Raw genomic sequence first — 12,544 nt, forward strand, 5'->3', positions numbered from 1 at the left:
TAAGCTATAGGTTTTGTATTGTATAACAAATGTAACGAAAAATAAAAAACAATTTAGGCCATTTTTTTTTTTTTTTCATTCAGTCTAGTGGATATATCATAGTGAAGTGTTTCTACTATGTCAAGGGCTTTCAGTGCACCAGGAAAGGCACTTCTTGCTGGAGGGTATTTGGTGCTCGATCCAAGCTATGATGCGTATGTGGTTGCTCTTTCATCTCGGATGCATGCTATTATACAATTGAATCAAAGTGAGAGCAGCACAAATATATCTATGGTGAAGATTTCATCTCCTCAGTTTCGGGAAGGAGAGTGGGAATATCGAATTGAACCTTCTTGCTACAAGCCAATTGAGACAAACTCTCGAATAAATCCATTTATAGAAGCTACTTTGCTCACCATCTTGTCTTATGTGCAACCTGCTGAGAGTTTCAATTTAAACATAACGATTTACTCGGACCCTGGATATCATTCACAGAACAACACTACAAAACGTACTTGTGAGAATCACAAGAAATCGTTTCTTTTCCATAATCAGCGTATAAACGATGTTCCAAAGACTGGGTTGGGGTCATCTGCTGGGTTAGTTTCTGTTCTTTCAGCTGCACTATTATCGCATTTTGAACCAGGTAGTGAAAAATCAACAGATTTGTTACACAATTTAGTTCAAGTAGCTCACTGCTTAGCTCAGAAGAAAATAGGATCAGGATTTGATGTGGCGGCAGCAATATATGGGTCAATTATATATCGTCGATTTGAGCCAAGTGTAATTAATAAGGTCTTGAATGATTTAGAGACAAATCCTGCACTTTTCAAGGATAAAGTTAAGCAGAGTTGGCAGTTTAAACATGAAAAGTGTGCTTTACCAGCCAGTGTACGGTTAATAATGGGAGACATTGCAGGAGGCTCGGAAACTCCAAAAATGGTTACAAAAATACTTGAATGGAAAAAGAACAACCCCGCAAAAGGCGCTGAAGTTTATGTGAAGTTGAATTCTGCCAATACCAGGTTCATGAAAGCCGTGATGAGTGCAAACAAGCAATCACTAAGCGAAAGTCCGCTTGGCCAAACTGAAATGGAGGAGTTGCAAAATTCTATATTGGATATGCGACAGGGGTTGCGTGAATTGTCAATTGAAGCAGATGTTCCTGTTGAACCATTAGAGCAAACCAAACTTTTGGATAATGTGAGCAGCATTGATGGATGTCTAGGAGGCTTAGTTCCTGGCGCTGGGGGTTATGATGCTGTTGCTGTTCTCGCTTTAGCTCAATCTGTAGATAAGATCAAAAGTATCACAGAGGAGACACCAAATCAGTATAACAATGTACATTGGGTAGATTTGCATGAGGAGCGAGAAGGGTTGAGAGAAGAGGACCCAATGGACTACCAAGGCCTTTAATGCCACATATTAAACACTTTTTTTGTATCAAGTAATACAATAGATCAATCAAACCATTTAGTCACAGAATGTCTTTTTCTCACTCCATCTTATTTTTACAGCCCTATCTCTTTTTCTTTTATTACAAGTTGCGTCCTTGTCTTTAGTGCACTCTATTGCTTATTGACTTTTGTAGAAATGCAGTGCGTTTGAAGATTAACTTCAACGACATCTAAATAGTATCTCACAACGTTTCACGGTATTCTTGTTTAAATACTTTATTGACATGTCGTAAACTAAATTACGACCTTCAGACACTTTTCAAAAAATGTTTCAGACACTTTTCAACGCGACATTTAGAATGTCTTCAAAAAAAAAATTAAGCCATAAAAAAAAATCAACTAGAATTCATAAATCTGTAGAGTATTTCAAATGTCCACTCTGCAATCATGTCATTAAATTCACCACAACCCCAAGTCAAGAAGGAGCCTGCGGTAAAAGAAGAGCCTGGTACTAGCCAGAGCGAGATATGGCAGACCATACCATTGAAATCGAGCGGTCCTGAAGATTTCGATGAACATGTTCGAATACATGTTATGAAACTTGCCTCCAAAAATGATGTGGATATAGTGAGCGATTTTGAAAAACCCGTGAGGCTACATAGGAAGGATCCAAGGAATATGCAGTATCATCTTACACGTCAGGAATTAGACCAAAGAAAGAGAGAAAAAGAGGAAGCTGAAAAAAAACGGTTAGAGGAGGAAGAAGCAAAAGAAGAAGCAGGTGGGGAGACCGTGAAATCCAATGGTAAAGAGCTGTCGGAGAATAGTACTACTAATGCTGGTAGTAAGGACAAGGCATTCCCAGAGCAGCCCAAGTATAATAAGAACCAAGCTGACATGTCACAAGTGGCCCCTGATGGAGGCGCACGGAAAAGCAAAAAGAATTTATTCAAGAGGAAAACTAGACAAGTTAACCTAATGGACGAAGGCAAAAGGAAATTGAGATACGAAGAGCATTATCCCTGGGTGATTGAAGACTATACCGGAAAAAACGTTTATGTGGGTAACTATGAAGCAGGATCAACGGAGCTGCTGCATGTTCTTTTTGTCTTTGATAAGGATGGCTTCAAGATGATTCCTGCAGAAAAAGTATATCGATTCACACCAAGAAATAAGTATGCCACATTAACTTTAGAAGAGGCGGAAGCAAAAATGGAGAAAAACTCTAGTCTGCCGAGATGGTTAATGAAGCATATGGAAAATGAATCAATAGCATCAGGATCGTATGATCAGAGATTTAGAAACAATTCGCTTTCAGCCAATGGGCGAGTAATAAGCGAGGCAGGAGGAGGGCAACAACAAAGAAGAAGAATGAGGACGGTCTTGGGTGGTGGTGACGCCAGTGTAGCGAATGATAGAGACTCCGATCATGATGATTTAGACTTTGAAGAAGAGTTTGCCGACGATGAAGAGGCTCCTATAATGGATGGGGATGAAGAAGAAAATAAAATGTCAGAAAAGAAGATAAAGAAAGAAATGTTGAAAGCAGCTCATTTGAACGCTGAGGACGATGCCGATGTTGACGACGATTTGGACGATCTTTTTGAGACAGAGAAATCTAGAAAAGTTGACAAGGAAGGTAAGAAGTTGATGAAAGTTTTAAACAAGAGAGAGGGCGGTATTTATGATAGCGATGATGAGGACCGAGAACTTTTGCCATATTTATCAAAGTCCGACTTAGAGAGTGAGGAGGACAGTGAGAATGAAGTACAAGTAAAGAAAGAGAAAACCGAGGACGGTAATAGTACCGAACCGACGATGACAACAACAACAACAACAACAACAAATGCGACTACTGCAAATAGATCATTTGGACGACAAATTAGTGCAACGTACCTTGGTGACGGATTTGTTGTTGTGACTGCACCAAAAGAATTTCTAAGTACGTTGCCACCAGGCGATTGGTCTCCAAGCATCAGAAAGCGGCCAAGCCCTGATATTGCATCACCAAAGAAAAAAATCAAATTGGAAGATGGGAACAATACTATTGTAAAAATAAAGAAGGAAGCGTCCCCCGTGTCATCAACCCCAGGCTCTCCACTTGGTCAAACAGGCGCGGGCGAAGAATTTGATTTAAACGATGCGGGACCAGACAATTTATTGGTTACCGTGAAAGATGTATTGGATATAGTAAAAGATCAACCACTCACGACCAAAGAGTTATTAGTTGGGTTGAAGATTAGGGTTAACGCGCATCCAAATAATAAGCAACGAATTATTAGGATTGTTAAACAAAATTTGAAGTTAGTGGACGGTAAACTAGCACTCAGAGAGTGAAAAGAATAGAATTGAAAAAAAAAGAAAAAAAAAAAGGAAAAGAATGAAATAACTTGATTATACTATTTCAACTATCTTGTCGTCATCTTCGTCGCTTTCGATTGCCTCTATTTCAGCATTATCTGGTGCTTCATCCCTCTTTAGCATTTGCACAATTCTGTCACATAATTCAATAACCTCTTCAACATCAGTTGCCTTATGTAGCTCTCTGATAATAGAATACACCTGTTTCTCTCTAAGATATTCTCTTGCTGGTTTCGTAGTGCATAATAAAAGTAATGATTCTAGGTGAATACATTGGATGCCACTGAGAGGTTCTCTCTGCTTATCAGATGGTAATAACTGCAACTCCTCCGGCAAATCAAACATTTCGTCTTCATCAATATCTTCTGGTCCAGCCAAGGGCAAAAGTATAAAAGGCAAAATGTTTATTTTAGGATCTGTCAACAATTTCATGTGTGCATTGGTATCAAACAAGGAGTTTTTAATAGTTGAAGCAACACCTTCTCTGCGAATCTTATCGTCATACTTTTCAGTGAAAACAAGTAATTTTGATATTGGCACAACTTGGTCAAACGTTTGCTCCGTCACAAAGTAAGATCTACCTTGTTGAAAACGCGATAAATCTGCAAAGAAGTAGGCAAGATAGTCATAGTTAGCATATGGATTTAGCTTGCGATCATGCCCCTTTACAAAACAATCCATCAAACAGTCAATTATCTTCGTTGAGCTAAAAACTTGCTTTTCCTCTTCACTGGGCTCAAATTCAAAATCCAAGATCTTGTTAATTAAATCGTTTTTGGCCAAATTATTCAATAAAATACACATTAAATCTGCGTTTGAATTTTTGAGCCTAACAATCCTTGTAGACAAATCTTTCAAATAATCAAGGTCCTCTACAATGAGGTTTCGCATTGTTGTATCCTCACATAAGTTAGCAAGGATTGTAACGGATTGTGTGACTAGTGTTCTGCTATTAGAACTACTCAACTTCTTCAAATCTTTGATTGCTTCATAGTTATCGTAACTGAAGATCTGTTGACTAGGACCAGTAGAGTATCCCACCAAATTATCCAACGCTATTTGAACAACAGCTGGCTGAGGTGAATGTAGGAAACTAACCAATTCCTCTAGTTCCGTCGGCATGTTAAGCTATGGCGCGCCAATCGCGAAATCTTAGTTGCAAATAACTTACTTACTTTCCTCAAACTTGCGCGATGACTTTATAAACTTTTCACTCTTTGTTCGAGATGAGATGAGATGGAAGATATTACCAAAAGCGGACGTACATGCGGCTTTTCTCGTAAAGTGAAAAATTTTGGCCGATACCGGCAGTGGATGAAAAATAAGATCCTTCCCCCCCCCCCCCCACCCTCAAAAAGAAACTACTATGGGGAAATAGATCTACTAAGAAAATAGTGCGTCATTTTCACCGCAAAACACAAACCAACTGGGTTCAAGGATAAAGAAATGTCGATTGCGGAGAGAGAGGAGGAGATTTGGGTTAACGACAACAACCATGTACCGAATCAACCTTCAAAGTACCTTGGATTTGTAGCAGGAATGGCCCTGGGTGTTATGAAAAACTTGGTTGGACATCCCTTTGATACAATTAAAGTGCGTTTGCAAACATCTCCCAAGGGCCAATTCAAAGGACCAATGGATTGTTTGATTCAAACGTTGAAAAATGAAGGTGTTTTAGGTTTATACAAAGGTTTTACACCGCCCTTGGTTGGCTGGGTGCTAATGGACTCGGTTATGCTTGGTTCTTTGCATGTGTACAGGCGATGGACAAAAGAGTATATCTACCCTGATGATACCAAATTACCGTTAATGGGACACGTTGTTGCGGGGCTAGGTAGCGGTATGACTGTGAGTTTTGTAGCTGCGCCAATTGAACAATTCAAAGCTCGACTACAAGTGCAGTACGATGCAAAGAGTAAACAGTATACGGGACCTATAGATGTTGCAACTAAATTGTATCGTGTTTCAGGAATCAGGGGGATATACAGTGGTTTATTCGCGACAATGGTATTTCGAACTAATTTCATATTCTGGTGGGGTTCCTATGAATTGTTTACTCGGTGGTTTGAGGAAAACACAAGGATGTCAAAACCGTCAATCAATTTCTGGTCGGGTGGTTTGAGCGCCACGGTATTTTGGATATTTGCATATCCTGCCGATGTTGTTAAACAAACAATAATGACAGATTCTCCTATACCGCTGAACAAGAAATTTCCTCACTACATGGATGCAGTGAGATATATATACAATATGCGAGGATTAAGGGGATATACTCGAGGATTCTTGCCTTCTATATTGAGAAGCTTCCCCGCAAATGCGGCAGCATTAGCCGCATTTGAAGCAGTTATGAGATTCTTTGCCAATAACGGACATAAGTAGTAATTTTATAGAGGTTTAACTAAACGAAAAAGAAGAAAGGAAAGCATTGAGTAGGATCTTGACCTTTTTTTCTTTTTTTTTTTTTTCATAAATTATTAACGTTTATCTTTCCCATGGTTTCGTCCGTTGCAGTTGATGCGAGATCGAGCCTTGATCTTTCAACACGACATCAGGTATTGGTTTGATTCCAGGAACTGGCTTCCCCGACATTATGAGCTCTATCAAATTGTGATAATTTGACGAGTAAGGAGGGTCATCATCGTCACCAACTTTTGTCTCGACATTATTCGTGGAAACTGATGTATCTGACTCTACTAGTCTATTTGTATCCTTTTCCAGCTTACTTTCCTCTTTATCATCATTATGTAGCTTCCAATCTTCAAACTCCTCTAAGTTCAAGATATGGCCGGTTTTTTGACAAAAAAAAAAGGACTTTGCCTGATCTATTAGCTGACTTAACTCAGCTTCAGCAACTTCAGATTGTTGAAGTTCCTTCAAATATTTCTGATACTCAGTACAATCTTCCCACGAATAGTTTAAGAACTCCTGGTAAACATGGTCCTGTGGATTTGCCATGATGCCATATTCTACAATGAAAAAGAAGTGGAAAGAAAAGGGGAAAAAAAAAAACTCAAAGTTGGGGCGGTTAGCTTAAATTTTCACTTTCCACTTTCCACTTTCCACTTTTGCATTATTTTCAGAAGAACACTCCACCAGCGGTGGAAGATGGTGAGCCTATCGTTTGTTATTGTGCTTGCAATTGCCTTGAGATTGGGTTTTTTTGCATTTGGATTGTATCAGGATGAATATATGCCTGTGCGGTATACTGATATAGATTACTTTGTGTTCAGCGATGCTTCACGATATGTTTATCAAGGAAAGTCGCCTTATCTCAGAGAAACTTATAGGTACACTCCAATGTTAGCGCTTATGCTACTACCCAACAATTGGGGTGGGGCCTGGTACCATTTTGGTAAGGTCTTGTTCATGGTTGGAGATATAATCACTGGCGTAATTATTGCCAAATTGTTGATCAACCAGAATCCCCTTGCGTCAAGTAATAAAAACCTAGCGTTTGCTTCTATATGGTTATTGAACCCAATGGTAATCACGATAAGTACTAGAGGTTCATCTGAAAGTATTTTGACGCTGATGATCATGTTATCATTATATAATATAGTTGGTAAACAAAACATTTGGACATCTGCATTCTGGCTAGGGGTTGCTATACATTTTAAGATTTACCCAATAATCTACTTACCCAGCATCATGCTCTACTTGACGAACAACACGAGCCCAATTATAAGATTACCAGTACTTAACTTGATAAACTGGCAGAATATGAAATATTTGTTAATGACAACTGTGACTTTTCTCACGTTGACTGCAATAATGCATTTGGCATACGGTCGAGAGTTTTTGGATAATTCATATTTTTATCATTTTACGAGACTAGATCATAGACACAATTTTTCCGTCTACAACATGCTTTTATATTATAAGTCGGCCTTGACACCATTGTCCTCGCCATTAACTTTATACGGCTATTTCGATATTGAGAAAGTTGCCTTTCTCCCACAATTAGCGTTATCAGGGATCATAATTCCTCTTTTGTTAGCAAGACAGGATTTGCTCTCGTGTTTGTTCATACAAACATTCACGTTTGTGACATTCAACAAAGTTATCACATCTCAGTACTTTATCTGGTTCATGATCTTTTTACCACATTTTTTAACCAAATCAAGTTTAATTACAAAGAGAAAATTGAATGGAGTTGTTATTCTAATTTTGTGGGCAGGGTCACAAGCTTGCTGGTTGTACAGTGCTTACAAATTAGAGTTTTTGGGCGAAAACACCTTTGACTACGCATTATTTAACTCTAGTCTAGTATTCTTCCTAAGTAATTGTATCTGTATACATCAATTTATAGCCAGTGTATAAAGCTTTATTACTTGACTCTTGATACCATTGCATTCTTTACGATACACTTGGGAGCGTTTCTATGGTTTTTTTTTTCACCATAGAGAGAAGAAGGAAGTTATCAAGGTTACCCGTTAAGCTAAAGATTATAGTAAGAGAGAGAGAGAGAGTGTGTGTGTGTGTATATATATGGAAGTGAAATGTCACGAATGGAAATATATTCACCTGAAGGGTTGAGAGTAGACGGGAGAAGGTGGAATGAGCTACGCCGGTTTAAATGTATGATCAATACTCATCCCAATTCAAGTGATGGATCATCTTATGTTGAGCAAGGAAACACTAAAGTTATTTGTACGGTTACGGGTCCTGTAGAGCCCGCTAGTAGAGCACAAATGAATCAAGAAAAAGCTAATGTGGAGGTGAACTTGACAATTGCCAATTTTTCCACATTTGAAAGAAAGAAACGATCTAAAAGTGAAAAGCGGTTAACTGAATTGAGAACGACTTTGGAGAGGACTTTTGAACAACTGATACTATTGCACTTGTATCCACGAACCAGTATAATAATAAATGTTCAAGTTTTGAGTCAGGATGGTGGGATGCTTGCTGCTGTGGCTAATTCGATTACACTAGCCTTGATGGATTCTGGGATAGCAATGTATGATTATGTTAGTAGTATAAGCTGTGGTTTATATGACCAATCGCCATTGTTGGACTTGAACAATTTGGAAGAGAACGAGATCAGCAGTTTGACGATTGGAGTTATAGGCAAGAGTGAAAAATTGGCGTTATTGATGTTGGAGGATAAGATGCCCTTGGATAATTTAGAGAAAGTTTTAAGCCTTGCGATTGCTGGTAGTCATAGGATAAAAGATTTGATGGATATGGAGGTTAGGAAACACGGAAACGCAAGGGTAGCGAAACTAGTCAAGTGATGGTGAAGAGGATCTTGAAATAGGCGAAATTTTGTAATTATATGCTTTTGTGGTTTATGTTTATTGAAGGTTTTGGAGTATAGATTAAGCCTGGGTCTTTTATGGCCCTCGTGTGGGTGATAATAGTAATAGTTGGTAGGGGTATAGCTGGAAATAGAAGTACAACAACAAAGAAAATGAGCGATGAGCAGTGAGAGAGGTGAGTAGTGAGAGAGGTGAGCAGTGAGAGAGGTGAGTAGTGAGAGAGGTGAGTAGTGAGAGAGGTGAGTAGTGAGAGAGGTGAGTAGTGAGAGAGGTGAGTAGTGAGAGAGGTGAGTAGTGAGAGAGGTGAGTAGTGAGAGAGATGAGTAGTGAGAGAGATGAGCAGTGAGAGAGATGAGCAGTAAGAGCAGTGAGCAGTAGGAGAGGTGAGCAGTAAGAGAAATGAGCAGTAAGAGCAATAAGCAGTAAGAGTAATAAGCATGTTCTTCAGAGATCCTTTTAGCTAGTCAGTGTTTCTCCACTATCTCGCTCTGCTCGATAGTGTTGATGTCCACTTTGAGGGTTCATCCCAAAACGGAAATAAAATTTTGTTCTTTCAAAATTTTCGCATTTGTTCAAACTGCGTTGTCCTTTTTATTTTTCAACTTGATTGTATATACAAATCAAAAGTAACACAGTGGCAGGATATACACACATTGCAGACTAGAAGCCATTAGAAAGAATTAAGAGTCTTTTGAATAAATTTTACTTTTCTTTTTATATATTTATTAGGGAAAAAAAATCAGGGTTATTACTAGTGAATAAGTGATTATGTCATATCGTGGGCCAAATCAGTTTCAGAATCAATTTGGAGCACCTCACCAACAATATCCATCAAATATTCCTCCACAACCACATGCACATATTGGACCAATTTCCACTTCCAAATCTCCCTTGGAGCAGTTTGAGCAATTCAGTAAGAAAGTTGAAGACGGTATTGACGACTATTTCAAGCCTTTAAAACCATATGTTCCAGCCATTGGAAGAGCCTTTTTGGTAGCTACTTTTTATGAAGACACCATAAGAATCTTTAGTCAATGGAGTGAACAGGTGTACTATTTGCACAACTATAGACGTTATTGGAGATGGTTGACTGTTGCGTTTTTGGTGAATAACATGTTGATCATGTCGATAGCATCTACCTTGGTCATTATTAGAAAAAAGAACAATATTGCTACAGTTGCATTGATATTTGTTGTTATTATTCAAGGCGTTGCTTATGGCTTATTGTTTGATCCTCAATTCATATTGAGGAACTTGTCTGTTGTTGGAGGCCTAGTTTTGGCTTTTTCCGATACTATCGTGAGGGATAAGAGATCTTTGAACATGCCCGGTTTACCAATGTTAAACAACCAAGATAATAAAAAGTATTTCTTATTGGCCGGTAGGATATTGTTGGTTTTGTTATTCTTGGGTTTCGTCTTTTCTTCAAAGTGGTCAATTGGTAGAGTAGTGATCATATTGATGGGATTAGTATCCTGCACATCAATAATTGTGGGCTATAAGACGAAATTTGCTGCTGCTATGATATTATTGATGTTATTCTTTTATAACATCTTTACAAACCAGTTTTGGGCATACGAATCAAGAGATGCAAGAAGAGATTTCTTGAGATACGAATTCTTCCAAGTGTTGTCAATAGTTGGAGGCTTGTTATTGGTTGTTAACGCTGGAGCTGGAGAGTTCTCCATTGACGAAAAGAAGAAAATCTATTAAACCTGTCATGGCAGGGGACAGGGGGCCAAAAATAAGAGGGAAAAAAAATAAAAGGTGTAGTATTAAAAGAAGAATGATAAAAAATCAATCGATGTTGATATGGTAGATATATTTTTTTCAATTGTAGAGCCTATCTTCTAGAGTCCATCTTGTAAAGTTTGTCCTGTAGAGCCCATCTTGAAAAGCTCATCTTGTATAGCTCATCTCTTGTTACTAATCAAATTTGGAGCTTGCGAAAAATGACCTATTGGCGAAAAATTTAAATCATTAATAACTCCCCCCCCCCTCCCCCTGTAACTTTGAAAAATTAAGCATGGCAGTAGAGGACGAACAAGCAAAGTGTCCAGTGGATTTTACAACTGGATCTACATGGATATCCAAACTAATCTGGAAACCCAAAAAGGGATCTGAAGTTCCTCTACAGCGAACAAATTTTAACCCGGATAATGAACCATTTTCCAATCAAGATCAACCAGTTTGTCCCGTTGATCACAAAAGTCGACAGGCCTGGCTAGATAAAGTCTCAGTTAACGTTATCACTACAGATGCAATTGAAGAAACCCCTATTTCAAGCAAGACATGCGATTCGTCAGCTATAAACAATACCTTGCAAGACACCACAATTTCCAATGTCGATTTACCTACAGAGAGAGAGATTAGTTCTATACCTAGGACCGCGTCAAATATGAACTGGATATACCCTAGTCAAAAACAATTTTTTGAAGCAATGCAGCGTAAAAACTGGAATCCTGAGTCTCAGGATATGAAAGTTATTGTGCCCATTCACAATCTCGTGAATGAACGTGCATGGAAACATATAATGATGTGGGAAAGTCCAAATTGTGACAAGGCTATGAAAGAATGCGGAGGCATAACGTTGACTTCATTCAAGGGGGACTCTAAAAGATTGACTCCAAGAGCCTGGTTCAAACTGAAAATTGCCGGTCAAGAGCCGCCATTCGACAGACATGACTGGACAATAAACAGGTGTGGCGTCGAAGTAGAGTATGTCATTGACTTTTATAATGGAGAGAATAACCAAGTATGGCTTGATGTTAGGCCCAAGCTAAATAGCCTCGAGGGCTGCAAATTGCGGATATTAAGAGCAATAGCGCCAAAAACAAACTAAGAAGAAGACGGAAGAAAAAAAAATAGTAGTAGAGCTTATGTGTGTATCACCATACACCCCACCGCCATTTTCTTAATATATTCCATGTATATATACAAATAATACTAACAAGGAGCCACCCATCTCTTTTGCTCTTTTGCTCTTTTGCTCTTTTTCTTTATTAACCACTTTATCTCCTACCCATGAATTGACCGCTTTGACCTAATTTCTGCATATTCTCACCGACTTGAACATTGGTTTCAAAATACTTAGCAACACATCTGTCAAGACATAACAGTTCTTGCTTTGTGAGATCGCTTTCACTATACAGCTTGCTTATACATTTATTGTGACATTGTGAGACCAATGCGTTGAACATTCCAGTGACCATGTCCAACTCAGCTTCCGCTGCAGCAAGTTTGGCCTGAGATGATAGTTGGGGAGCTGAAGAACCGCCTAATCCAAACATTCTACTTTTTGTCTTTTCTTTCTCAAAGTTGCTTGAAGTTGCTGAAAGGTACAAGTTTGAATAATTGGATGAAATTTTTCTTCACTCTTTTTTCTGCCCTCTGCCAAATTTTTTTTTTTTTTTTTTTTTTTTTTTACCGTTTCAGCTCGATGACTTCAAAACGATCCAGCATTGAAAACCTTTGGCATATAGCCTTCCACTAAGTCGTAATCATCCTAATGGTTCTACTGAATGTTTGTTGTTGTTGTTGCTGCTGTTG

At 38.5% G+C, this 12,544-nt stretch overlaps 9 protein-coding genes across 9 annotated transcripts; 6 read left to right on the forward strand and 3 right to left on the reverse strand. All coding sequences in view use genetic code 12, as the record gives it.

Annotated features, from left to right (window-relative positions):
• Nucleotides 1–117: 117 nt before the first annotated feature.
• On the forward strand, nt 118–1,395 carry ERG8 (phosphomevalonate kinase; the record flags this gene model as incomplete). Its single annotated transcript, XM_049325833.1, has 1 exon — nt 118–1,395. One exon carries the CDS (start codon nt 118–120, stop codon nt 1,393–1,395), a length of 1,278 nt encoding a protein of 425 aa, XP_049178471.1.
• A 428-nt stretch (nt 1,396–1,823) lies between these two features.
• Nucleotides 1,824–3,713, forward strand: TFG1 (transcription factor IIF subunit; the record flags this gene model as incomplete). The annotated part of the gene is made up of 1 exon (XM_049325834.1): nt 1,824–3,713. One exon carries the CDS (start codon nt 1,824–1,826, stop codon nt 3,711–3,713), a length of 1,890 nt encoding a protein of 629 aa, XP_049178472.1.
• Nucleotides 3,714–3,770: 57 nt separating this feature from the next.
• Nucleotides 3,771–4,859, reverse strand: HGH1 (Hgh1p; the record flags this gene model as incomplete). The annotated part of the gene is made up of 1 exon (XM_049325835.1): nt 3,771–4,859. The coding sequence occupies one exon, from the start codon at nt 4,857–4,859 to the stop codon at nt 3,771–3,773; it is 1,089 nt and encodes a 362-aa protein (XP_049178473.1).
• Nucleotides 4,860–5,183: 324 nt separating this feature from the next.
• On the forward strand, nt 5,184–6,116 carry KGF56_004401 (uncharacterized protein; the record flags this gene model as incomplete). The annotated part of the gene is made up of 1 exon (XM_049325836.1): nt 5,184–6,116. One exon carries the CDS (start codon nt 5,184–5,186, stop codon nt 6,114–6,116), a length of 933 nt encoding a protein of 310 aa, XP_049178474.1.
• A 102-nt stretch (nt 6,117–6,218) lies between these two features.
• On the reverse strand, nt 6,219–6,692 carry KGF56_004402 (uncharacterized protein; the record flags this gene model as incomplete). Its single annotated transcript, XM_049325837.1, has 1 exon — nt 6,219–6,692. The coding sequence occupies one exon, from the start codon at nt 6,690–6,692 to the stop codon at nt 6,219–6,221; it is 474 nt and encodes a 157-aa protein (XP_049178475.1).
• A 150-nt stretch (nt 6,693–6,842) lies between these two features.
• On the forward strand, nt 6,843–8,971 carry KGF56_004403 (exosome non-catalytic core subunit; the record flags this gene model as incomplete). The annotated part of the gene is made up of 2 exons (XM_049325839.1): nt 6,843–7,759; nt 8,275–8,971. The coding sequence occupies 2 exons, from the start codon at nt 6,843–6,845 to the stop codon at nt 8,969–8,971; spliced, it is 1,614 nt and encodes a 537-aa protein (XP_049178476.1).
• Nucleotides 8,972–9,763: 792 nt separating this feature from the next.
• Nucleotides 9,764–10,708, forward strand: ERV29 (Erv29p; the record flags this gene model as incomplete). Its single annotated transcript, XM_049325840.1, has 1 exon — nt 9,764–10,708. The coding sequence occupies one exon, from the start codon at nt 9,764–9,766 to the stop codon at nt 10,706–10,708; it is 945 nt and encodes a 314-aa protein (XP_049178477.1).
• A 313-nt stretch (nt 10,709–11,021) lies between these two features.
• CYT2 (cytochrome c1 heme lyase) lies at nt 11,022–11,837 on the forward strand (the record flags this gene model as incomplete). The annotated part of the gene is made up of 1 exon (XM_049325841.1): nt 11,022–11,837. One exon carries the CDS (start codon nt 11,022–11,024, stop codon nt 11,835–11,837), a length of 816 nt encoding a protein of 271 aa, XP_049178478.1.
• Nucleotides 11,838–12,006: 169 nt separating this feature from the next.
• Nucleotides 12,007–12,285, reverse strand: TIM10 (protein transporter; the record flags this gene model as incomplete). Its single annotated transcript, XM_049325842.1, has 1 exon — nt 12,007–12,285. One exon carries the CDS (start codon nt 12,283–12,285, stop codon nt 12,007–12,009), a length of 279 nt encoding a protein of 92 aa, XP_049178479.1.
• Nucleotides 12,286–12,544: the final 259 nt, after the last annotated feature.

The sequence above is a fragment of the Candida oxycetoniae genome, assembly GCF_023343755.2.
Source record: "Candida oxycetoniae strain CBS 10844 chromosome Unknown scaffold14, whole genome shotgun sequence".
Taxonomy (NCBI): domain Eukaryota; kingdom Fungi; phylum Ascomycota; class Pichiomycetes; order Serinales; family Debaryomycetaceae; genus Lodderomyces; species Lodderomyces oxycetoniae.